This window comes from Schistocerca serialis, chromosome 5, assembly GCF_023864345.2.
Source record: "Schistocerca serialis cubense isolate TAMUIC-IGC-003099 chromosome 5, iqSchSeri2.2, whole genome shotgun sequence".
NCBI classification, from domain to species: domain Eukaryota; kingdom Metazoa; phylum Arthropoda; class Insecta; order Orthoptera; family Acrididae; genus Schistocerca; species Schistocerca serialis.
The window spans coordinates 468,153,711-468,181,560 of record NC_064642.1 but is presented as its reverse complement, the minus strand read 5'-3'; the positions used below and the strand labels follow the sequence as shown (position 1 = coordinate 468,181,560).

At 37.2% G+C, this 27,850-nt stretch overlaps 2 protein-coding genes across 9 annotated transcripts in view; one reads left to right on the top strand and one right to left on the bottom strand.

The window, feature by feature from the left end:
- Positions 1-15,618, bottom strand: part of LOC126481183 (L-seryl-tRNA(Sec) kinase) — a 43,727-nt gene extending 28,109 nt beyond the window's left edge. The window contains exons 1-2 of one of the 5 annotated variants that reach the window (XM_050104768.1): positions 13,530-14,814; positions 12,172-12,282 (exon numbers count right to left, since the gene is read on the bottom strand). In XM_050104768.1, coding sequence (XP_049960725.1) covers positions 13,595-14,557 — 963 coding nt within the window. In that variant the 5' untranslated portion in view covers positions 14,558-14,814 and the 3' untranslated portion in view covers positions 12,172-12,282; positions 13,530-13,594. Of the gene's footprint in view, positions 1-11,358; positions 11,545-12,171; positions 12,283-13,529; positions 14,815-15,441; positions 15,467-15,487 lie in introns of those variants that run through there. The other 4 variants (XM_050104767.1, XM_050104769.1, XM_050104770.1 and 1 more) reach the window with 4 other exon arrangements.
- A 135-nt stretch (positions 15,619-15,753) lies between these two features.
- LOC126481182 (ferrochelatase, mitochondrial) overlaps positions 15,754-27,850 on the top strand; it is a 66,926-nt gene continuing 54,829 nt past the window's right edge. The window contains exons 1-3 of one of the 4 annotated variants that reach the window (XM_050104763.1): positions 15,754-15,890; positions 15,976-16,158; positions 21,997-22,204. In XM_050104763.1, the coding sequence (XP_049960720.1) occupies positions 16,131-16,158; positions 21,997-22,204 (236 nt within the window). In that variant the 5' untranslated portion in view covers positions 15,754-15,890; positions 15,976-16,130. Of the gene's footprint in view, positions 16,159-16,710; positions 16,728-18,597; positions 18,619-19,336; positions 19,395-21,996; positions 22,205-27,850 lie in introns of those variants that run through there. The other 3 variants (XM_050104764.1, XM_050104761.1, XM_050104762.1) reach the window with 3 other exon arrangements.

Sequence of the window (27,850 nt, the reverse complement as noted above, 5' to 3'; positions counted from 1 at the left end):
GTATACTATGGCATCGGCCCTTTACTTAGCTTGCATTAATCATGAAGCTCTCACGCAGCATGAAGTCCCAAGTGATTGGAAAAAGTGCGGATGACTCCTGTATATAAAAAGGATACAAGAATGGAGCCATAAAGTTATAGACCAATATACTTAATATCAATTTTCTGCAAAATTCTTGAACATATCCTCAATTCTAACATCACAGATTTTCTTGAGATGGAAAGGCTTCTGTTCACAAATCAGAACAGTTTTATAAAGCACTGCTTGTGTGAAACTCAGCTTGCTCTTTTCTCACATGATATTTTGCAAACTATGGATGAAAGGCAACAGGTAAGATTCCATACGCCCTTATTTTCAAACAGCATTCAACATGATGTTAACAAATATACAAACATACAGAATATTGTTTCAGATATGTGAGTGACGACGACTTCTTAAGTAATAGAACCCAATACATTGTCCTCAATGACGAGTGTTCATCAGAGACGAGAGTGGCTGTAGGAGTATACACGATGACAGAGAAAACTTCTAATTGCCATGATGAATGACAGATAGTTCTAAATGCAGAAAAATTTAAGTTAATGAATATGAGTAGGAAAAAGAATCCCCTGACAGTTATGTCAATTAAAATACCTAGAAGTACCGCTGCAAAGCAATATGAGATAAAACGAGCACATACAGATGCTTTGTAAACTCAAAAGGGAATTCATGAGGGGGTGGGGTGGGGTGGGGTGAGGGAGGGGGGGGGGGGGGGCGAATGGCACCATTCTTTTTAAGGAACACTATTGAGAAAATTTGGAAACCAGCATTTGAAGCTGACTGCAGAACAATTCTATTGCTGCTAATGTACACTTTGTATAAGGACCATGAAGATGAGATAACAGGAATTAAGCCTCGTACGGAAGTATACAGACAGTTGTTTTTCCCTCATTCTATTTGCAAGTGGAACAGGAAAGGAAATGACTAGTAGTGGTACAAGGTGCCCCCCCCCCCCCCCCCCCCACGCACCATACAGTAGCTTGCGGAATATGTATGTAGATGCAGATGCACACATTTTATGTTACCTGGGACTGCTCTATTTTTCTCAAAATTTAAAGGAGAGCTTTTCTCAGAGAAAAGATACAAAAGTGCTGCACAGGCTTATTCAGTACGTAATTCTTAAGAACTATAACAAATTTCAGGATGTTAGCTTTTATAGTTCCTGAGAAAAGGTAAATTATAGCTAAAAAGTCAGTTTATGACAGTTCACTTTTAAAGTTTTTATTTCAATTTTTGACAGTATTGCTGTACCTCTAGTGACTAATGTTGTCCATATCCATAATCTTTATTCTCTTCCTCATCTTCTGGAGTAATCTTTTCCCCTGCCTCCTTTGCCTAGCCAACTTTTGCATTTTCTCTTCTGCTGCCTGAGCTTTGTGCAGTCACACTTCATTGATGCTTCTGAACATCTTAAGAGTGAATGCAACTGTATGGAAGCCTAGTCTCCCTAGTCTCCGCAGGCACTTAATCCTACCTACATTTACACTATTGAACACTAGACATGCATCATATGCAGCTAATCTTTGCAAAAATTGAACACAGATACTGTTTTTGGACAATGCATCCATATAAGGTGATTGTAGTTCTCATTTGTATTCTGTGTTTTCCCTTGTACACATTTTTTCAGTAGTTCAGTATCGGCTGGGTATCTGAAAGTTGGTTCTACAATATCTAAAACAGCAAGTGGCAAACCATGTTTGTTGGTGTTTGGCTTCCCATCGGCTACTGTCTGAAGATATTCGCACCACAATATGTCACAAAGGGAATATTGGGGATTTTCATCTGCGAAAAGTTTGTGAAAGAATATTACCCACATGGCTTGCTGAATTGTTTTCGCACTATGTAAGTTATCCCTGATAATTTTCCATAATATATTTGTAAAGTGTGAATTTCCTTGTCTGTCAGTTTGTTAACACCATCCAGTCATTTTCCATTTTCTAATTTCTTGCCTTTCATTTCTTCCTTCAATCTGAGAAGTCTACCTCCCATTTGCTTTTGAACATGCCCCTCACATTCCAGATTTTCAGTTTTAGTTTATGAGCCATAAGAATTAGTCTCTAAATCAGTCTTAAAACCACTGGAATCTCCATCACCTAGATACTTTACGTACCTAACACCATATTGTTCAATTGACCTTTGGAATATTAGTTTCATCCCAGCTGCTTCCCTACCACCCCTTGGCCCGTGGTAATTCTTGCTGCATGCTTTCTTGTGTTCCTACTGCCACCTTTCTTCTTCACTGCCATCATTGTTCTTTCTTGTGTCACATTGACAGCAATATTTGCTAATTTCTTGGAAGATTTTCCCCAAATCCACACTAATGGCAGATGATTCACCATGAAGTGATGTATGGGGCCCTCTTCAACAAGTTCCATCACAAGAGACACACAGATCTGTCTTGACTATACAGTGTCCTCCTTCTTCTTCATTGTTCATATCTGCAGCTTCCTCAACAACTGCTTTCATGACCTCATTGTACTTAACTTCAAGAGCACTGAGGAGTGTCCTGATGTAATCACTGAACCTAGTCACTGGTGCAGGCATGTTCATCAAGCCAAAAAACAAATATGTACTTTCTCAGCCTACACCTAAGCATCTCATAGCATAACACAATCTTGTATTCACGTTCATACATCTTCCCGTGGACAGCAGAAGTCTTGAACTGATTTACAAACAATGGAAGATCAAGGATGGAATGTAACACTTTTATGAAAAGGAAACTTGCTACTATAACGGGGTGTAGTTTGTGTTCTTGCCCCAGATGATGATTACACCAATATTTTGTCAGGATTTGAAAGCAGTAGGTCTTTGAGGCATGGTAATACGCGAACACGAGAAGTAAGTTTAAACAGTTTTACTAACAAACGTGGATTATAAAACACGCACGCTACGCGCAGCCATCATCACTGTATCTGACATCCTCTGGCTAATTACAGTTGTATCGAAGGCACCGTGCTGAGCTAACAAAAGAGATATTCACACCCGAGGCCACGCTAGTTAATACTGCGGGCAGCGGCCAATCGCGTACTCTCCGTTGCAGTGCGGCCGGACGCACGTCTACTGACCAAGCGAATTGTCAGCATTCCAGACAAATGCTGTTCACAAAAGACAAATCAATAAAAGCAATAAAAACACAACACTGACAATCAAGTATGCATTAAAAGTTACTGGATGAATCGGAGGATTTAATTTTATTTGCTGCTTCAATGAAATTTAACTCTTTATTTGAAGAGATTACATTTTCATGGATGTCCTTCAGAAAAACTTGATAAGGAATGCTTTCCATATGTTAATATGTATGAATCATTGTAATAAACAGATAACATTCTCGACAATGGCAAATGTGCAGTTGCATGAAATGTAGTTGGCAACACACTAGGTGCATAAAATAGTTCACATGATAAATCACAATGTGTGACATTCAAGATTAATCCACTATTGTTCAATTTTAGTGTAAAGGGTAGCTCAGGTGTATCATAGCTTTTACATCTAAATGTGACATCAAGGGTGGAATTAAATGAGAAAATTATACCTTCAGAACATCGTTTAAGAAATAGATGATAAAGATGTGTTAAAATTCTAGGGCAATCATCTCTTGGGGGTGATTCATAAACAATTCTTTCTCACAGCCGCACACTCTACTGCCTAAGAATACTGCCGATTCAGGGCAAATTAATTTATGACTACGTTTATACATATGCAAATCATTTTCATTTAGGGACACAAAATATCTTCAATCCTTGCTGACCAGTAGATAATGATTAAGTACATACTTCACATGAATACCTACCTGTCTCCATTTCACAGGGTAAGTATAAATCTTATACATTTCAAAATTATGCTTTGATCTAGCAATGGGCATAGGAACAACAGCAGTTAATTCATCTTCAGTCATTAAAGAGTGTGTGGTGGTTAACTTGTAGTAAGCATATAAATTTTAAGAGTTAACAGGGTAAATCATAGTATATGTTGCATCTAGCTTTTGTTCAATTGATAGTAGGATCTGCAAAAATTGTTCTGGATATAGGCCTAGTAGTACACTGCTCAAACAATAATCTGAGCTACTTTCTAAGGCTGTTCTTGAGTTAAGGGCATCAATTCTAGTATTTGATAAACTATCAGTAATCCTTAACATAAGAGTGTTTAAATCTAAGTGTGCGCTCACAGTATTTAATCCTTGGAATAGTTCTTGGATATTTGCATTCATTTCATTACGAATTATGTGGAAATGTGAGATAAATTGTTTTACAATCTGTTCAATGAAAACCGTGTGGTTAGTAATGGTTCTTTGCATATTATTAATATGATAATTTCATTAGAGAGGTTAGTTGAATCTGTACGGGAATGTTGTTCAAGAGCTAATATTTTGCCTTTAACTTCCAGTAGATCTCGACTAGTTAAAGTACCGAATACAGTACAAAGGATACTCCCTCCAAAATCAAACCAGGCACATTTATGCCTAATTAGTTTTGTGTGGCAAAAGCTTTAAAAAACAGTAAATTTCTTGTTCATAATTAGCAAATGTAGACTCTACCTACATTTTGGCTGTGATCCAGTTATTATACCAAGTACCAAGAAGTACCCATTTCCAAAATTGTATCATTGCCCTTAACAGAACGAATTAGGTCAATTTGCTTCTTTACAGAATTGAAATGTTGCTGGATTTCACCCAGATTGTACTCGAGGACAAGTTTTGTATTACTTGTTGAAACTACCATATCTGATCTTGGGTCAAACAAAACACCTGTACTCTGTGGTACTATTACTACAGCATTAGTAGAATACGCTATCATAGCAAACATTAGAATAAAAATGAACATGGTTAATTAGTTCAAAATACTAGAGTTAACAATGAACATAAAATAAATGAGTTTCTTGTGGTAACCTGTAGAATAAAAGGTTTAGTTTCACTTGTGCACTCGTGCAATAGCTTCAATACTAAATTTTCACAACACATTCACATAAGCACGCATTGCACTCCACTCTCACATGCTACACACGTTTACGTAGATTGTAGGGACATCTGGAATAGGATCGCTTGGAACGTGGCGATGGTGCGGCCTCGAAGTCTGGACTGTGACCTCGCGATTCTTGCTTCCCGGGTTTGAGAATAGCAGGTCTGCCTCTCGGTCGGTTGTCATCGTCTTGCGATACTACAGGAAATCTACCCAGAAATGGCTTTACATGATTGACATGAACAACAATCAAATGAAAGGGCAGTTGGAGCTTAAGTGTGACTGGCGACAACACCTCCAAGATTGAAAATGGTCCTTTCCAAAACTTCTTAAACTTTTCAACTTGACTCTTCTTTAACACCACATTGCTCAGATACATAAGATCTCCAATTCGATACTGTGGCACTGCTGCTTGGCAGTCATCTTGTCTTGCTTGCTGAAGAAAGGATTGATGATTCCGCTGTTTCACTCCCCTCCATGCTTCCTCTAGCTTGTGTGCGAGATCCCTTATGTGTCAGATCCCTTAATCGGGCAGGTAGGTTAGAAAATTTAAAAAGGGAAATGGATAGGTTGAAGTTAGATATAGTGGGAATTAGTGAAGTTCGGTGGCAGGAGGAACAAGACTTCTTATTCAGATTGTGAAAGGAGACGAAAATTTAATAGTCATGGGTGACTGGAATTCGAGTGTAGGAAAAGTGAGAGAAGGAAATATAGTAGGTGAATATGGATTGGGGCTAAGAAATGAAAGAGGAAGCCGCCTGGTAGAATTTTGCACAGAGCACAACATAATCATAACTAACAGTTGGTTTAAGGATCATGAGAGAAGGTTGTATACATGGAAGAACCCTGGAGATGCTAAAAGGTATCAGATAGATTATATAATGGTAAGACAGAGATTTAGGAACCAGGTTTTAAATTGTAAGACATTTCCAGGGGCAGATGTGGACTCTGGCCACAATCTATTGGTTATGACCTGTAGATTAAAACTGAAGGAACTGCAAAAAGGTGGGAATTTAAGGAGATGGGACCTGGATAAACTAAAAGAACCAGAGGTTGTACAGAGTTTCAGGGAGAGCATAAGGGAGCAATTGACAGGAATGGGGGAAATAATACAGTAGAAGAAGAATGGGTAGCTTTGAGGGATGAAGTAGTGAAGGCAGCAGAGGATCAAGTAGGTAAAAAGATGAGGGCTAGTAGAAATCCTTGGGTAACAGAAGAAATATTGAATTTAATTGATGAAAGGAGAAAATATAAAAATGCAGTAAATGAAGCAGGCAAAAAGGAATACAAACGTCTCAAAAATGAGATCGACAGGAAGTGCAAAATGGCTAAGCAGGGATGGCTAGAGGACAAATGTAAGGATGTAGAGGCCTATCTCACTAGGGGTAAGATAGATACTGCCTACAGGAAAATTAAAGAGACTTTTGGAGATAAGAGAACGACTTGTATGAATATCAAGAGCTCAGATGGAAACCCAGTTCTAAGCAAAGAAGGGAAAGCAGAAAGGTGGAAGGAGTATATAGAGGGTCTATACAAGGGCGATGTACTTGAGGACAATATTATGGAAATGGAAGAGGATGTAGATGAAGATGAAATGGGAGATATGATACTGCGTGAAGAGTTTGACAGAGCACTGAAAGACCTGAGTCGAAACAAGGCCCCTGGAGTAGACAACATTCCATTGGAACTACTGACAGCAGGTGTTGACAGATGTGAAAATTACCGAACTATCAGTTTAATAAGTCACAGCTGCAAAATACTAACGCGAATTCTTTACAGATGAATGGAAAAACTGATAGAAGCCGACCTTGGTGAAGATAAGTTTGGATTCCGTAGAAATGTTGGAACACGTAAGGCAATACTGACCCTACGACTCATCTTAGAAGAAAGATTAAGGAAAGGTAAACCTACGTTTCTAGCATTTGTAGACTTAGAGAAAGCTTTTGACCACGTTGATTGGAATACTCTCTTTCAAATTCTGAAGGTGACAGGGGTAAAATACAGGGAGCGAAAGGCTATTTACAATTTGTACAGAAAGCAGATGGTAGTTGTAAGAGTCGAGGGGCATGAAAGGGAAGCAGTGGTTGGGAAAGGAGTGAGACAGGGTTGTAGCCTATCCCCGATGTTATTCAATCCGTATACTGAGCAAGCAATAAAGGAAACAAAAGAAAAGTTTGGAGTAGGTATTAAAATCCATGGAGAAGAAATAAAAACTTTGAGGTTCGCCGATGACATTCTAATTCTGTCAGAGACAGCAAAAGACTTGGAAGAGCAGTTGAACGGAATGGATACTGTCTTGAAAGGAGGGTATAAGATGAACATCAACAAAAGCAAAACAAGGATAATGGAATGTAGTCTAATTAAGTCGGGTGATGCTGAGGGAATTAGATTAGGAAATGAGGCACTTAAAGTAGTACAGGAGTTTTGCTATTTGGGGAGCAAAATAACTGACGATGGTCAAAGTAGAGAGGATATAAAATGTAGACTGGCAATGGCAAGGAAAGCGTTTCTGAAGAAGAGACATTTGTTAACATCGAGTATAGATTTAAATGTCAGGAAGTTGTTTCTGAAAGTATTTGTATGGAGTGTAGCCATGTATGGAAGTGAAATGTGGACATAAATAGTTTAGACTAGAAGAGAATAGAAGCTTTCGAAATGTGGTGCTACAGAAGAATGCTGAAGATTAGATGGGTAGATCACATAACTAATGAGCAGGTATTGAATAGAATTGGGGAGAAGAGGAGCTTGTGGCACAACTTGACTAGAAGAAGGGATCGGTTGGTAGGACATGTTCTGAGACATTGAGGGATCACCAATTTAGTATTGGACGGCAGCGTGGAGGGTAAAAATCGTAGAGGGAGACCGAGAGATGAATACACTAAGCAGATTCAGAAGGATGTAGGTTGCATGCAGTGGGTACTGGGAGATGAAGAAGCTTGCACAGGTTAGAGTAGCATGGAGAGCTGCATCAAACCAGTTTCCGGACTGAAGACCACAACAACAACATATGCTACTCAGCATCTCCACTATACAGTGAGTAGCAACTACCCTTTTCATAATATTGTCATATTTACAAACTTTACACAAAATATGTATATTACTTAACAACACCAATTCTGTCACTGTCATCATACAGTCTAATGCCCTTTGACCTAGAATTACCATGTGCACATGAAACATTAATCATATGGGCAAGTATTTCAATGTCAATCAACCGAAGTCCACTGGAAACTTGTCTTTAGTATTGTACATAGCATCATCAATTCCTTCACTAATTTTCTTCTTCAATGAACACAGTGAGGTTGTCAATAACTGTTCTTTGTGTTTAGGAGCAGCATCTGTAACATTGTTATTTAAATTACCTATACCATTTACATCTGAAATTCGGCATTTCTTTACTTTTTTAAATATGTGTCCACTGTTACGACCCACTTCAAACAAAACATGTTGACATATGCAAGACTAAAAACTGATTAAGCTTGTAGCATATAATATTAAACACATTGTAAACAGAGGAACAGGCAAGGATAATCTTTCTCATAGCCTTCTAGATTCATCTGCATTTCATTTCGATTGTGTGAATCAAAAATGAAGGCACAAAAAATTTCGAGCATTAAGAAGGTGTGGATCGCTGCATGGAAAGAGGGGGCGTGACAGGCAAAGATACCCAAACAAACTTTTTTAAAACATATTTCTAGCCAGAAATTGATTATGAAACTTTGCGATGTTGTTCTTAAAGAATCAACCTAATAAATTATGCAATTAAAAAAATTCAAACTTTTTCACAATTTTGCCCTACATCTTCCCTTAACAATGGGGGAAAGCTTCAGGTTCAGGTGATGACTGAAAAGGCAGATCAAGTGTACTCTTTGGATTCAGTCAGCACTTTTCTCGAAAATTTTATACTAGTCCTTCATATTAGCGAAGACAGCAGTTGGCTGAACCTGCACCTTCTAACCGTAGAGAAATAATGTTCAGTGTTTGAAATTTTGTAAGTAGATGTTTGCCTGCTTTATTTCTTGTTCTACATCTACATCATTACTCTGCAATTCAAAAATTAATTGGTTGGCAGAGGGTTTATCAAACCACCTTCAAGATATTTATCTACCGTTCCACTCTTGAACAGTGCATTGGAAAAACAAGCACTTTTAATCTTTCTGTGTGAGCTCTGGTTTCTATCATGATGATAATTCCCCCCTATGTAGGTGGACACCAACATAATAGTTTTGCATCCAGATGAGAAAGTTGGTGACTGAAATTTCACGAGAAGGTTCTGCTGTAACAAAAAAACACCTTTGTTTTAATGATCACCACCCCAATTCATGTATTACGTCCATGGCACTCTCTCTCCTATTTTGCAATAGTACAAAACAAGCTGCCCTTCTTTGAATTTTTTGCTGTCCTCTGTCAGTTCCATCTGATGCACATCCCACTCCACAATACTCCAGAAGAGGGCAGACAAGGATGTTGTAAGCAATATCTTCAATAGACACTTATTACACATTGTAAGTGCTGTGCCAATAATCCACAACCTTTGGCCTGCTTTACCCACAACATTAGCAATGTGGTCTTTCCAATTTAAGTTAATTGTAATTGTAATCCCTAAGTATTTAGTTGATTTTATAGCCTTTAGATCTGTGCAATTTATTGTGAACCACAATTCAGCAGATTTATTTTAGTACTCACGGGGGACGACAATATTTTTTTCATTATTTAGAGTCAACTGCCCCTTTTTGGACCATACAGATATATTGTCTAAATCATTAATGATTGTTTTTGATCACATAATGACTTTACAAGATGGTTAATGACAGCATCATCTGCAAACAATCTAAGAGGACTGCTCAAATTTCCTCGTATGTTGTTTATAAAGACCGGGTACAGCAAAGGGCTTATAACACTTCCCTGGGGAATGCCAGATATTACTTCTGTTTTACTCAATGACTTTCCATCAACTGCTACGAACTGTGACCTTTCTGACAGGAACTCAGAACCCTGTCGCACAACTGAGGCCATACTCCATAGTGCAAGCAATCTGATTAGAAGTTGCTTGTGAGGAACGATGTCAAAAGCCTTCTGAAAATCTAAAAATATGGAATCAATTTTACTCCCCTGTCAATAGCACTCATTACTTTATGAGAATAAAGAGCTAGTTGTGTCTAACAAAAATTATATTTTCTGAGTTCGTGCTGACTATTTGTCAATAATTTTCTTCAAGATAATTCATAATGTTCGAACGAAGTATACGTTCCAAAACCTTACTGCAAATTGATGTTAGTGATACGGATCTGTAATTCCTCCTATTTCCTTTCTTGGGTATTGGCGTGACTTGTGCAACTGTCCAGTCTTCAGGTACAGAACTTTCTATGAGTGAGCTGTTGTATACGACTGCTAAATATGGAAATATTGTATCAGCATACTCTGAAAGGAATTTGGCTAGTATTCCAAGCTGGGCCAGAGAGGCCTTGCTTTTGTTAAGTGGTGGCGCTCACCATGTGCTTTGGTGCATGAATGAGAATCCCTACTGAGCCTTCTTAAAAACACAATCACAAGTGTCCACAGCTCGTGGTCTCGTTCTCGCTTCCCGAGCACACGATCCCAGGTTCGATTCCCGGCAGGGTCAGGGATTTGGACCTGCCTTGAGATGACTGGGTGTTTGTGTTGCCCTCATCATTTCATCATCATTCCTGAAAGTGGAGAGATTGGACTGAGCAAAGATTGGGAATTTGTACGGGCATTAATAACTGCGCAGTTGAGTGCCCCACAGACCAAACATCATCACAATCGCAAGTGTGCACATTGTACGCAACCAGTAATAAAAGGTACTAATTGGTGGAACTGAAAATATTAATGATAGCATTTTGTTGAGAGTTTTCATAAAGATTATGGTAATTGTAGATCGGGCATGTGTTGAAGTGGTGCATGTACCTTGGGAGTAAGTTCGCCATCCATGCTGCTGTAACTATCGAATCCAATTGCCTATTATAATTCACACGGTCAAAATAAGTGTGTTAGCTTCATCATAATGAGGAGCAACTAACACGTCCTCAATGTCCACCTTATTGCCCAGCTCGAGCACACACAGGCCTATTCTAGATCTCCATGAAGGCACTGTGCTTTGAAAAATTCCAGAATAGCACTTTCCCGGGAATCGTATTTTTGAGCCTTTATTATGCGATTGGTGAATGAAAGAACTTCATGAAGATTACTTTGAGAAAATGTGAAATTTAAGTTCTATAATAAGCAAGAATTTGCATAAAACTCTAAAACATCCATGTATACCTGTCTATTAGCATGATCATTTACAACAGTATCTATTCTATAACAATGACTACAGTTCCTCTTCCAAATTATGAAAGCTCACCTCTTACTTTTTACTTCTTCGAAATATTGTTCATGCATCTTGGAATGATATTAAATGATTTTCCAAGTTTGTGATGCTATTTTTGCTCATGGGCGAGCATTTCTGCATCCACTGAAATGCTGCATCCTTCTAGATTCACTGACTGCATTTCTGTTCAGTACGACCAACGCTTTTTCCTCTAGAGATCTGCAGCAAGAACTGAACTATAAAACTGTTATGGAAGTCTCAAGAGACATTTATTTAGATATTATACAGATAGGATAAACTTACGGTTATTGTTACCCAACATTTATACATGTAGAATCTTTTCTGTAGACATCATATACAAATTTTCATTAAATGCTCCATTTTATGTCATTTTCTGAAAAATTCATTAGATATAATCTCAGACTGCCCATTTCTGATAAGAACATAAAACAGAAAAACAATTTATGCCAGGCAGAAAAGTTTTCATGTGCAAAAATAACAGTGCACCTTGCATGACACTGAAAGTTAACAACATACAGGGTCGCAAATTGCTCTCGAGGCACTACCAAGCTGTAGTTGCTTTGTAGAAAGAGGGTGTTCCTAGCAGTGACAATTATAAATTAAAAATCAAATAAGGGACTAACAATAATATTATGACAAGGATAGACTGCTACCTGCCATACAGAGGAGACACTCAGTCACAGACAGATGCAACAAAATGACTCAGCCAAAATCCTTTCTTCTGAAGTAATGCATTTTCTATAAAGTGAGTAGCAATCCATCTTTTTCATTATATTGTTAAAAATAATAAAAAACTATGTAGGGCTGCTTCAATGATTCACTTACATTCTCTGCAATAAAAGAAATTGCTTTTAGGAGCAGACAGACACGCTTGATGCGGTAGTGCTTGGCATATATGTATCACTACCCCAATAACTGCTTCTTGAAGTGATGAACCTTTCACAGCAGAAGTATCAATACATTAGGCCTTTTCTGAACCCACACCAATTAAAATTGCACACAAAAGACAGCATTATTTCTTTTATTAAAATTAAGGAGAAGTGCTATGTTGCCATTTTGTAAGAAACTCATTGTACACTTTAATGTAGTGCCTAGTCTATGTAGGAACATTATTGGACATTAAAAACATGATTGTGTCAACTGGAAAGTGCTATTTTCTCAGTCAGATGTTCTCAAGAAAGGATTTTAAGGAGACGTTTCTCAAAATGTGTCTGATGTTGCACACAAATTACCTCATGTAATTGACTGTAGCTAAAAACTTCTTGACACTAAAATTCACTATCAGAATACAGCAAGCATTAGTGAACTAGGATAATAGTCCATATAGTATCTGATCTGTAGGACTACCACCATGTCTTACAAATTAATTTTCTGTGATGACCTCAGATTTTATTGTAAGCTGTAATGCATCTGGGTACAATGTGCAAATGGTTTAGAGGATACACTTTCAAATCAGATGCTTCATGTTAGTCTTTAGTAATGTTGTTGTTGTTGTTGTGGTCTTCAGTCCAGAGACTGGTTTGATGCAGCCCTCCATACTACTCTGTCCTGTGCAAGCCACTTTATCTCCAAGTAACTACTGCAACATACATACTTCTTAGTGTATTCATCTCTTGGTCTACCTCTATGATTTTTACCCTCCACACTTCCCTCCAATACTAAATTGGTGATCCCTTGATGCCTCAGAATGTGTCCTATCAACCAATCCCTTTTTCTAGTCAAGTTGAGCTACACAATCCTCCTCTCCCCAATTCTATTGAGCACCTCCCCATTAGTTATGTGATCCACCCATCTAACTTCAGCATTCTTCTGTAGCACCACATTTCAAAAGCTTCTGCTCTCTTCTTGTCTAAACTATTTATCATCCACATTTCACTTCCATACATGGCTACACTCCATAGAAATACTTTCAGAAAAGACTTCCAGAAACTTAAATCTATACCCAATGTTAACAAATTTCTCTTCTTCATAAACATTTTCCTTGCTATAGCCAGTATACATTTTATATCCAGTCTTTAGTAATACACAAAGATATCTAGATGATTTACCATATGGCCAATCCCAATTCAGTTGGAAGATAACTACACCAATAGCTCATTAATTAAAAACCACGATTTAAAGTAAAAACTACTGTGTAGTTGTTATTTTGGTACATGGTCACAATACAAAATTTGTGAAGTTACCTGTGTTTCCAGTGCTTTCTGCCAGTTCTCACAGTTGCATTTACTGTACTGGACCTAAACACTCCTCATAAAAAAAAAGTTAGCCACCACTGTTGTAATTCTTCCTGCAGTTCATCACTTCTGGTCTCAAACATTTTATATATGGCTTCTGGCACCTCCAGAACACCACTTTTCAATTCTTGTAGGAGTAACTGTTTCTTTAAAATTAAGGATTGCTTATTTTTACCAGCAGCGGTGCTTGCAGATAGTTGCTTTATTTTACTACCTATAACTTTCCGCAGAGCAATATCAGCTTCATGAATGAGATTAGGAGCACATTTTTTATGTGCATTCTCATCATCTTCATTATTCACAGGTAAAACTGGTTCCTTAAGGCTATCCTCTATAACCCGGAATACAGTTTGTGCATCTCTCTTATCAAATGGCGATTCTGAAGAGAGACAACAGAACCATTTCTCCCACGAATTTTTCTTACTGGGGCAGCACAGTTTTCCTGCCATTCTAATAATAGTATCTTGTGCCACACGATCATCTGATCTCTGAGAGTTGCGACTACAAGCCACCTCTGCTGAACAGTGTAAACAGATTTCTGCAAAACTTATTGTATATCTTCTTGCCATTTTAAAATATTCATACCGCATACTACTGTAATACATATTGTCATCTATGAGGACCATTGTAGTTTCGTCTGTAGCTTGTGAAATGTGCCTTTTGGTCTTCTCTATTTGCATACACTGCAAGTAGTCGTCTAGTTCTGAATAGTTCTGTGTTTTCAGGAGGCAAATAATATTTTCAACTACAGCAACAACCTTCTTACGAGTTTCACTCCACTTAGTTTGTTCAAGCGAAAGTAGTGGCACTAATGCATCATAACAAATATGAATTATACTGTGATTTTTTTCACCCACGGATCCAGAAACATTAACGTCGCCACTCAACTTCATCAACACTTTTGAGAACGTTGTTTTGCCACTAGCTGGCAAACCAAGTAAAATAAGCAACACAATCTCACTTTCCTTATTTTCCATGACAGCACAATATTTGCAATTCTTAAGAGTAATTTGGTATACAATTGCTAAATATGACTTAACCCAAACTCATTTGACAATGTCTACATAACGTTACTATTATTTCATGGCATCTGCTTATTCAACTTCGACAGTGAGCTCTTATTTCCAACAAATTAAACGTTTCGATATAATCAACTATTCAACACGGTTGCCGGCAACTCCACACCATTTTTGAAATTGTCACTGCAGCACAAAACACTAAATCTGACACTTGACTCTTTAGCGCAAAAAACAGACAACTGTCGAAAATGTGTGACCAACACTGAAGAAATAAAAAGCGAAAACATTTTGAGAAGGACCTAAATTTTGGAACAAGACACTCGTATGATTTTAATACAAATAACAAAAAAATGAATAATTTATATAGATCCACCAACAATAGCACTATGCGGCCAACTATTGACAGCATATTTCACATTGTACCGCCACCACCATATCCCTGCGACGCGTTGCCACTAAACTCACAACCATCACATTTTATGCTTCCGTCTAGAGCTAGAGCGAAGCAAAACATGCGTCATGCGTAGGAATGAGGAGTGTAAGATGTGAGCTTGCAACAAAAGGTCATCTTTTATAAATACGATGATGTATATCTGGGCGAGTATTCATAAACTATATCAGCAGACAAGTGCTGATTATTGCTCCCAAATTACGGGAAACTTGTAAATTTTCGATAGCTGTAACACAATCAGATATAACTGTAAAAAACCACACCCATATCAGTGCCCATTAGCACCGAGACACCTGTAATTTTCTGAAAGTTAATAGAAGAATAACTTCAAAGTTGAGCAAATTTAGCAGTGTATTATCCCAAAAATGAATAATATTAGGACGCTACTCACTGCCGATACCACTCCATTATTTTAAGTGTCTTGTTATCTGACTTACCTGTTAAAGACAGCCTGACATCAGTGGAAACTTGCTTGATACTTGTAAGGATGTCACGAATCGGGACATAGTAAAAGTCTTATTGTGAAATCCATTGCAAATTTTAGCTCCCAGATGTAAAAATTGGCGCTTCAGCGTTTTTATGATTAGGTCTTAACAGAGGTTCGGTTGGACAAGAAAAGTATTAACAAGCTGCTTCCTTGAATTAACAAACAGAAACTAGTTTTCAAGTTATTTCTTGCCTTGTGGTATAGACTACATGATATGTACACCAAATAAAATGTTATGTATTGTCTTTCCCGACTCAGTGTCGGCTGACGTATGCAAGGATTTTCGTTATATTGGCAGCATGCTGGTGAAATGAAAAACGAGAAGCATGAAAGCGTGCTTTACACCAGATCAGGTGTTTATATAAACACAATGTTATCTTCATGAAGCAACTTTCTTTATCAAGAGAACCATTATTTCTGTCTTTTTATTTTTTGTAGCCACAGTTACATCACGACAGAGAAGTGACGAGCACTTTTGGTGTCATCATTAGGGTAGTTCTCTCACACGTGATTGTCGTGAGACTAAACAGCGAAATTGTAGAGAAGATTTTTGATAGATAGTCCAAACAGATACTGAAATTCTGAGTCAATCCATGATGAACACTATACGCTTCGTAATAGGTAAGTGCTCTCTCTCTCTCTCTCTCTCTCTCTCTCTCTCTCTCTCTCTCTCTCTCTCTTTTGTGTGTGTGTGTGTGTGTGTGTGTGTGTGTGTGTGTGTGTGTGTCACATAATACGAAAAAAAGTTTTAGAAGTAGAGTGTGTGCAGGCATAGCTGTCACGCTCTGCCGACGAGCTAACAAGACCGACAAATTATCTGTGATTTGAGGGAAAAGAGAGAGAGAAGACAGTGTAAAACACAATCCAATTCGTCTTATTCTTTCTTCAAATACTTTCGCCGCACTTGTTAGATACAAAACGTTCTCATCCGCGAATATTAGTAATTACAGTGTTATGGAGTCATAATTACTTTTCTTTTCCCCAGAAAGAATTGTAATAAGGTTGCAGACAGAAATTTGACACTTAGAGAACTTCCGAAGCAAGATATAACTTATACAGTGCACGTAACAGTTATATTTCCCTCTACCTCTTCCTGCTCGATCTAGTAACTTCGACCTCCATCCCCCGCCACTGCTTTTTTTCACCCCTCTGCAGCGTACAGTATCCAGGAAACAGCATTCACAAACCAAGTATGACTGTATTTGGATGTACCAGTACTGTTAATCTGCTCCAACATCTGCATCTACACTCTGCATACCACCTTTAGGTGCATGGCAGTGGGTGTATCCCATTGTACCAGTTATCAGGGTTTCTTCCTGTTAGACCTACTTTCACTTGTGGAGTGTGGGAAGAATGATTGTTTGAATGCCTCTATGTATGCAGTAATTATTCTAATCTTATCTTCATGATCACTGTGTGAGCAATACGTACGAGGGTTGTAGTATTCCCTGTAGTAATCATTTAATGCTGGTACATGAAACTTTGTTAACTGACTTTATATGGAAATGAACCTGAACTCCACTGACATAATTTCTGGTTTTGTGCAGAGACAAATACAGAATATTTTTGTATAAGGCACTCATGGTCTTCAGTGTATTGTTGTAGGGTGACTACATTTAGTTTGATCTCTTACTGCCATTTCTCTCAGTAAGAGCATTGTGCAGACTGACCTCTTGATTATGTCCCATAAATGTTTGATGGGATACATGTCAGGCAATCTGAGTGGCTGAATCATTCAAAATGTTCTTCAAACCAATGATGAACAATTGTGGCATTGTCATCCATGAAAAAAACATATTTGTTTAGGAACATGAAGTCCATGAATGGCTGCAAATGGTCTCCAAGCAGCCAAACATAACCATTTCCAATCAATGACTAGTCCAGTTGGACCAGAGGACACAGTCCACTCCATGTAAACATAGCCACACCATTATGGAACCACCTCCAGCTTGTACAATGCCTTTTTGTCAACTTGAGTCTATTGCTTCATGGGATCTGCACCACACTCAGAACCTACCATCAGCTCTTGCCAACTGTAATCAGAATTCATCTAACAATGCCACTGTTTTCCAGTCATCTAAGGTCCAACCAATATGGTCGAGAGCTCAGGAGAGGGACTGCAATGATGCCATGCTGTTGGCAAAAGCACTAGCATTGGTCATTTGCTGCCATTGCCTGTTAACATCAGATTCCACTGCACTGTCCTAATGAATACGTCCCACATCGATTTATTCATGTAGTGTTGCTTGTCTGTTAGCACTGACAGCTCCATGCAAATGACATGGCTCTTGGACATTAAGTGAAAGCCATCATGCACTTCGTTGGCCATGGTGCGAGGTAATGCCTGAAACTTGGTATCCTGAGCACACTCTTGAATCTGCAGAAATTGGAATATTGAATGCCCTAATGATTTCTGAAATACAATGTCTCGTGTGTCTAGTTCCAATTACCATTCCACATTCAGAGTCTGTTAATTCCTGTCATGCATGCAGCCATAATCACTTAGGAAAGTGTTTTACATAAATCGCCTGAGCACAAATGACAGCTCTGCCAATGCACTGCCCTTTTGTAACTCGTATACATGATACTACCACGAACTGTATATGTGCGTTTTGCTATCCCATGACTTTTGTCACCTCAGTGTATGCTTGCATTCAGGATAGTGCTTGCATTCAAGGTAGTGTTAATTGTGTTAACAGTGATACACAGCAGTGTAGATAGGTTTAACAATGGAAGATTTGGCCAGTAATCACATTGTGCAGTGGAAAATGGCACATTTACACCCCAATGAGTTCTTCCTGCTGTAAAGCCAACTATATCACAGTACTTGCATTACTCTGTGATTTGTATTTTACCTTTCGGTGTTTCCATATCACAGACTTGTTCACTGTTGTGAGGACATTTTCACAGAAATAAAGTTAACTGGAACAACAAAATGACTAAATCATAATTATGTTATCACTCTAATCAGTTGCCAGAGGTTGCAGATTCCATATACCAAAATACACAGGAGATATCCCTGAATGATCTCCAAAATTTTGGTGACAGAGTTCAGATTCACCGTGCATAATATTCATGAAGGTATATAGTTACATTAGAAACAGAAGATAAATTTTGTGCTTTGTGTTCCTCTAAATTGCAAGTTATCTCATTAATCAAGCAGTAGAAAATCCAGGAAGGATTGCAACAATATTATGAAAAGGAAAGCTGCTACTCACCATATAGAGAAGATATTGAGTTGCAGACTGTCACACATAAAGCTTTCGGCCAATAAGGCCTTACTGGCCGAAAGCTTTATGTGTGATAGTTTTTTATTGTGCCCATCAGCAACTCAGCACCTCCACTATATGGTGAGTAGTAACTCCCCTTTTCACAATAAAGTTATCTCTTTCCTGTACTGATATGCTCTTTGAAGGACAAATAAAAATATTTATTATTTTGTACAAAATACTCCTCATCTTTGACATAGGTCATCCACAACTGTTGCTATATTTGATTAAATAACAGCTCCAGCTGCATGTATGTATTTATTTTCACTAAATAAGATACGTTTTTTATGTAGCTGGAGCTGCTATTTAATCAAATAAAAATGTTGTCAAAGTATGCGTAATATGCAGTTCTTATATTCTGTGCCCTTAATGGGGTTAAAAGCTGGAAACTCTTAGCCTACTTGCTGAGATATTTGGCAATGATCAGCATTTCATGTGAATATTTCGTATCTGAAGTGGTTGATTCCATATGATTGGTGAAAGCTAATTTGGAGATATGTCTGACTTGGCTTCTGAATTGGGCATTACAGGTTATTTCACAATCTGACAGCTATTCGCACAAATCTTCCAAGTGGATTTACAGTATTGGTATGTGGATTTACAATTTTGGTATGGATTATGCTATGTTATTATATGTCAGGGGCTTCTAAATTAAAATGCTGAATGGTTATTTGTGCTATTCACTCAAGAGACCCTTCTACTCAGGAAATTTTAATCAAAAGTAATCAGATTTGCAACTTATTGCAGTAGAAATTGCTGATAAATAAATGTGAATCTCAAGACAGGATCAAATGTAAATCAAAACTGTTAACTAGGGAAAAATTTCTATGATTTTTATAATTAAATTTGAGTGACTTTTGTACATCATACTTTAAATGAGAAATTAATATCAGTGATTACCTGTCATGTGCCTTTGTGTAGTTTGATTTGTATATTGCAGAGAGGATGATTATGGAGAAATTTAACTTGTCATGCTCCCATTCCCTTGTTATCTCCTCATATTGGCTCACTGTTGTCTGTAGAATAACTGCAATTTTTAAGTTTTACTTATCACTGTTTCTGCGTATAAAAGACATCATTCTGATAACATCTGAATTCTGACGTCATAAGCTTTCTTCTAAATTTCCATTTCTATTTATTCAGATTATTTTCTTGTTTTAATTTGATGGGACTAGCTCATGTAATTTTTCTTCATAGATGAACATTGAACATGTATTTTTGCAGGATGAGCTCATAAATCAGCATTTCCTCAGCATGTCAGTAATCCCATTAAATTAATTTTATAGTTAAAAGAGGAGATAGACTGGAATTTTATCATTGGGGAGAATACTGAAAGATATAGCCTTGTCAACCATGTCAGTCTGAAGTTTGTCATTTGCAGTTTTTAATTTTGTATAAAGAAGAAAATATATTGTTTTATCAGTGTCTTTAGAAGTGGAATAGAAACTTCAAATAAGCTTAACTCTTATGTGAAAGAGTTCAGTATATCTATGTAGCAGTATGTCACTCAACTGTGACTAAATGTATTTTCTTCATAAACTAGCTCAATCTTTGTGAGATACTATGCGTATTATTGATGGCAGACCTCAATCAAAGGAAAATTCAGTTAAAGTTAAAAAGAGAGATAGAGATTGCTCACACTGTGACAGCCATTACTGTGATTTGAAAGTGAGTTGTTTGATAGTATTTCAAATCATAGAAAATGCAATAAAACAGCAGACCATTTATTGCAGATAAATTTACTGCTTAACGATGACATTAAAAAAAGTCATCCATCATAACATCATCAGCAAGGCGTGCTCGAATGTTTCACAGAAGACTGATAATTGTTAGGAATCTCATGGCAGATTGGTAGTGATTTACCCTCAATTTTACCCTTGGAATGAGTTAACAAAAATAAATGAATAAATAAATAAATAATCAAGTTGGATGACAGGCATAGACCTTGCAGATTTTCAGAAAAAATGAAACATCTCAGAGATACAATGTTCAACAGGGCACTCTGAGCTGTCTCCACTAAGGAAAAGACACACAGTTTCCCATATCACAACTAGGGGCAGTTGAAATTGTATTTCCTGCTTCCATATACTGTACAACCAATAATTCCAGTAGTGATATTTTGCAATTAGCCTGCAAACTTGAGCCAGATAAGACGACCAACCACCCTGCAAAGTTGAATTTTATCTTCGTTGATGACCACACAAAATCTGAGTGATAATGACTGTTGGGGATTGGTAAGTGTTTGAAGAACTCTATGATGATTTGCATGGATCTTTCAGAACATTCTGGTAGAGTACATGTGCCTGTACTGAGGACATGGTAGGGTTTTGGACAACGATAACAGTGGAGGTTCAATTGCAAGCAGTCATTGCACAGTGGGGGAGGTGCAATTCAGAAACTGAAGGCTACTCACAAGCAGAACTTCTAAGCTACAGCTAACAAACCTGTGAATTATACTGTTAAAAAGATACGCCAGTAAGACAAATAATTTGACAACTCTGATGGTTGCTTCTAGCAGGTGAAGTGCACAGCTCAGCAGACAACAGCATACTAAGGTGAGTGCCCTTCAAAACAAAGAAGTGGACTCATCCAGTGTTGAGAATAAGAATGCGTTTCTGCGCAGGTGCCAAGTTATTTTACACTAGCCCTACATGCACTTTATCATTCACACTGTGCAGAGAGACTGCCACAGTCACTACTGTTTCTCCAAAATGACGATCTTCTCTCTGAGTATTTCATGATTTGACTTTTTCCAAAGTCTCATAGTTTTTTAAGCATTTGTCATACATATGTTTGTTATATTGTTACTTGCTTCTAGATGAACTCAGTTACATAATGGTTGTGTCAGGCAGTTACTGGGTTTTATGTCACTCATTTTTAAGGATCACCATGTAGCCTCTTTAGGTAACTTCTTACTTTATGTATTCATATCAGGAAGAAAGCAGCTACTTTGAAAGGTTGAAACAAGTGCACCTAGTTTCTGCAGAAACACTTGACTTTGTTATTATAGTGTGACTCCTCTTTATGACCAGTGTCTTAAAAATTGTAGCCATTCAGTCCCCAGGAGGATAAGAGTGCAGTTTTATTCCCATTCAGGAAATTTATTATTTCAATGTTATTTTCCAAATGTAAAACTTCCACTATAATATTTTACTATGCTTCATTACCTCCTGGTATTCTTTGTGGTCAGGTCGACATCTTCCAGTAACTAATAACATGAAACAACTGAAATATTTGTCTACAAAAGCAGCATCACAACCCTTGTCAGAATCTGTGACTGCACCAAAGACAGCAATCCTTATGCTGAACATGGGTGGTCCCAAGACAACAGATGAAGTCCATGACTATTTGCTTAGAATAATGACAGATAGAGATATGATTCAACTGCCTGTACAAGGGTAAGTAAGAAAGTGTATTTCTGTGTTCTGCAAAATTGTCAGGAAATTATGTGCTTTTTGTCCTAGGTTAGAATAGTCTGAAGTGGAGCGTGCTTCTACTATGGAGATTTTTGTTCCAAGTTAGCCTCAATAATTTTACATAATTAAATTACTTTTACATCTTTAAATTTACTGGAACACATAAGTTGATGAAGGATTCACCCCTCCCATTAAAGATAGTCACTGCCTTCCAGAATAAGAATGATAGGCAAAATATTCATGACAAATAAGTAGACAAAGTATTAAGTGAAAGTCTTTGGTTTTTTTTACACATTATATTCGCTCTGTTCCCCTAGATTGTGTCAAAGAAAAATACAATACATTCTTAAACAATGATACAGTCATTACTCTCCCTGATCTCTGTATAAAATAAACAGTTAAAATAAAATGCTGGTAAAAAAAAGAGCAGCAAGGGGGTGGGAACTATGCACATAGATGATGATTAGTAGTTGTAGGGGAGGAGGAGGGTAAAGTAAGATAAGCCATCAAAACATACAACTGGAACAGTACAGGTTACGGTTAATATGCTAATACTGAAATTTGTGCAAAGGTCATTCATTTTTGAAGTCTCCTGTGCTGCAGTTGACTGTTTCAGTTCCAAGAAATGTGCTTGGCAGTGACACCAGTTCTTGGTAAAACATGCAAGTTTCACCTTGCTTGGTCTACTAGGTGGGACACCAGCCATACACTTGTTTAGTTTTGTGCACCAGTTATAGTGAGGTAGCAATGGGGTTGACATGAGAGCATTTCTGCATGATGATTTTGTATGTAAGGTAGGGACAAATGCAAATTGGTGTGTGAATATTTGCAGCTGGATTAATGAGTTCAAACATGAGAGAAACTCTTGAAGATGAAAGTTGGTTAGAATGCTAAATGAAACATGGTTAGCTGTCAAAAGGTGATGCCCAAAGTCGTGAATGAATACTATAACAAAATCCTATTGAAAGACCTGTCTAAAAACCCCAAAAAAATTGACTGTCAGCAGCACCAAAGTTGGCATTCAGACACTTGTGCACAACACAGAAACATGAACTGAGGGTAGCAAGCCAAAAGCAGAATTACTAAACTCAACTTTCAAATATTTATTTCTAAAGGAGGATCCAGGACTACCTTCTCAGATCGGTTCTTATACCACTGCATATGTGAATGATATAGATGTTGTTGTCAGTGGCATCAAGAAACAGTTGAAATTGCTGAAATTGAACAAGACCCCAAAATCAAGTGGACTCCCTTTCAAATTGTGTCAGACTTTGCTGCTGAGTTAACCCCTCCTTTTAAACAATATGCATGATAGATCCCGTCCATCTCGACAGCTAAGTGGTCATGGGACTGCTATGTGGAGAAGCCAGGTTCCATTCCTGTTACTGCCAGAGATTTTCTTTGATGGAAGGAGTGATATGATGTGTACTCAACCTCAAGGTGCCAATTGAGTAGCTTCTTGGGTGATAAGTGGCAGACCCAAGGTCAAGGAAGCTGACAAAGGTCAGTAGAGCTGTAGGCTAACCCCATACCACATCTGAATGGTGCCATTGGCAGAGGATGTCATGACAGCCAGTCAGTACTGAATGGCTCATCAGGGCCAATACACGGAGTTGAGATATAGCCATACATCTCCCAAATAGAAAACTGTGGCCAGTAATTGGGAGATAGCATACTGGTATCCCCTGGCACATCCTTGCCCTCGAGGCAGAAAACTGTCCCCAAAGGAAGAAAAAATTAGCAATTATCAACACCATGAGGATGCAGAATGCAATTGAAACCACTGCATCAAAGGTACACAATAGGGATCCACAACAGAAAATACAACATGTAATTGGAAAACAGTGTCATTTTGTGCTGTCCATTGGCAACAAATTCTGGAATAGTTTCCCCATTCACATCTCTGGAATGGAATTGCCAAGGGAAAAATGATCATGAACAACACTCGAAAACCAATGAAGAGGTAACATTTTATGAATTGAAGCATGCAATTTTAGAAACCTAAATATGGAAGGAAAGATAGCAAATGTGAAAAGGCCACAATTAGATGCAGTAGAAAAGAAGAGGAATATAGGGTAATATCAACAGCAGTAGAAAATTATATTACAGGTCTAAGATTTGTTATGAATAGGAAGTTAGGGTAAAGAATGAGTTATTGTGAACAGTTCAGTGATAGTATTATTTTCATCATGAGGAATAAACAGCCAGCATGCCAAAGTCAGAAGCAAACAATTGAGGGGGGGGGGGGGGGGGGGGGAGAGAGAGAGAGAGAGAGAGAGAGAATCGTAGGTTAGGTGATGAGGATACAGCCTTGGTATCAGGAATAGGAGAAGCAAAAGATTCCTTTAGTTGTGCTATGTATATCAGCTGGTAATAGCAGATAAAGAATCACATGTCAGGAAGCATCAGTGTGTAAAGAGGGCTACTGACAGGTTGAGGAATGTTGGTTTGTGCCTGAAGTTCTCTGAGGCTGTAGAAGCTGTGATATGAAAAACATAGCTGACAGTTCAATTTAAGAGAAATTAACAGCCCATAAAAGGACAGTCACAGATGTTGGATAGATAAGTGCAGGTCAAGGAAGGTAACTGAAAGAAACTGTGGGTCACGGAAGAAATATTTCACTTGATTGGCAAAAAAAGGAAATACAAAAATTCGCCAGAAGAAAGAAATAAAGCAATATAAGTCACTCAGAAATGAAATCTACAGAAATTATAGAGAACCTAAATGGAAATGACTACAGGATAAATCAAAAATGAAACAATTATCAGGCCAGATTCAGCATATAGAAATGTCAAAATAATTTCAGTGAAATTTAAGGTAAAAATGCCAAATTAAAAGTGCAAAGGAATTCCACTGTTAAACACAGAAGAGAGTTTGGTTATCTGGAAAGGGCACACAGAGGGTCTCTATGTGGGGGAAGAACTGGGTGTTGATTTGGAAGACATAGGGGATCCGATGCTAGAATCAGAGTTTGACAGACTTTTATGGTGCAGAAGGAATAGATCACATTCTTTAACAATTTATTAAATTGTAATCCACTTGATCATATTCAAGTTAGACTGTAGACGTACTATCAGAAAAATATCATCTACATAATCCCTAAGACATAAATGAGAAATAAATGCGAAAACTATCACACAAGCAGCTTAACGACTCATGAATCTTATAAATGATTTGCCATCATATATACAAGAGGCAGAAATAATTTTCTTTGTCCACAATGTGAGTGCTACAATCATAACTAATGGAGAAGCATTTACTCTTCAAAATGTAAATAAAATTTTCTTGAAAATTAATAATTTGTTCTCTGCAAATAGACTGTAGTTAACTAAAACACAATACATGTAAGTCTGTACTGCATGAGGCATGATCACACTATTAGAAATAATGTGTAAGAATAAATAAGAATAAATCAAAAAATGAGACAGACTATTGTAAATTATTAAGTATTTATATAGATAAGAACCTGAACTGGAATGCGCATTCTACAAATCTTCATAAACATCTAAGCTCTGCAGCTTGTGCATTACAGATTGTATCAGATTTTTGGAGAGGAAAATGTCAAAAAGTTGACTTTCATTCCTATTTTCATTCACTAATGCCTTATGATGTCATGTTCTAGGATAGTACATCACTGAAGAAAAAAAAGAAAAAACCTATTTGCTGTACAGGAATGTGTAATATGGATATATGTGGTGCTCACTCCAAAACCTCTTCTCAGTATGCCCAGTTGTTTAAAGAGTTAACTACATTTACTTCCTTAGGAAATATTTTTATGCATATATTTTTATGCATATGAACAAAGAAATATTTATATGCCAACACAGTGGTAATTTACATGCCTACTCAATAAAAATTACTAATTATTTCTATTCAAGTATTCCTCCTAGTATGGAAGAAATTGTTGAGGAGAAACATCTTTAATTTTAAAAACCCTGGTGGTATCTGGCAGACATTTCATTTCCTTTTGTAGATTGTCAAACAGTTTGACAGCTGCCTACATTATATCACCCCTTTCTGTGCTAAGGCTATATTCATTAAAAGGTAATCAAGTTCCTTTTTCTTTCAAGTGTTATACTTGTGAATATCTCTGTTATTCTCAAACTCAGATGGATAGTTGATAATGAATTTCTTAACTGAATAAATATACTGTAAGGTTTTGGTTAATATTTCCATCTGCTTAAAGAGATTCCTGCAAGTTGTTTGTAAGTGTATCTCACAAATAATTCTAATTACTTTCTTTTGTGCAATGGATACTTTTAGCCTAAGTGAAGAGTTACCCTAGCGTGTTATCCCATAAGACATTAGTGAATGAAAGTATACTAAACATATTAATGTACTGACTTCTGTATTCATAAAGTTGGTAATTATTCTTATGAAAAAAGTAGTAGAAACTGAACCTTTTAGCAGGTCTTCTATATGGTTTTCATCGATATGCACACATAAGAAATTGGAGGTTTTTTTCCCCAGATTTTAACGCTAGCCAGGTTGTGAGAACCAATCGGTAATTTTCAGAGAAACGTCATTTGCTGTTTTATCTATCGATGCTTGTTTGCTTGGCTTCACAACAATGCTGGAATAATCTGCAAATAGGACTGATTATGCCCCATGATTCAAATGAAATGGTAGATTTTTAACTTATAGCAAGGAAGGTGGCATATCAAATACCAGATTTTACTTTTCTTTTATGTTTGACTACTTACAAGTAGTTGTGGCAACAAAAGTAAATATGTTTCATGATCTGATAATAATTTTGGTTCTGTATGTCTTCAGTATTGTGGTATCTGATACACTGACGGGGATGATTACATTTGTGTTCAGATATTTATTGTTACTTTTACTATGAGACACACTAAGTTTTGGATTCAGTACGATCTATTTTGTGAAATATGCTTAGTTCAATGTGTTCCCTTATTTACTATTCAAAAACAAATCACCAACTGTATATTTTTTGCCTGGGTAAAAGATTATACTTTTTTTTAAATTCAGTAGAACTAATAAGTTCCTTAACATGCTGTGAGCTCCCTACCAATATCTCTGCTGCAGGCGTATTATTGCATAGACAGTTGCATAAAAGAAACAATTGCCTTTATTCTTAAACAAAAAAAGAAAAAGAAAGAAATACAGACTTCAGTTTGTAATTTAAAATGATTTCGCATCTGACTTTTACTTTTAATGGTGTTGTTGCTTGACCTATTTTTATTTAAATATTATTCCTGCTTCAGTGTAGGTATGACAACTTATAAATGCAAAAATGTGCAAAATGAAATAATTTCTTCTAGCTACAATTATATCAGTTCTGCAGGACCACTGGAGCTTTATTTACCACAATTTGTACACTTGTTGGCCTGATGTTTAGTCAAAATATGCGTGTGACCATCCCACTTTCCAAATTAAGCTTACTTGTCATAAAAAATAAAAGAAAAACCATATCTATTCCATTTTTCACCTTAAAAAAACTTTTCCTCTTCATATGTTGCCTCCTATCATCAAACATCTCCCAGTATGATGATATCTAGATGCTGTTAACCATACTCCTTTAATATCTTCTACATCTACATCTACATTTATACTCCGCAAGCCACCCAACGGTGTGTGGCTGAGGGCACTTTACGTGCCACTGCATTA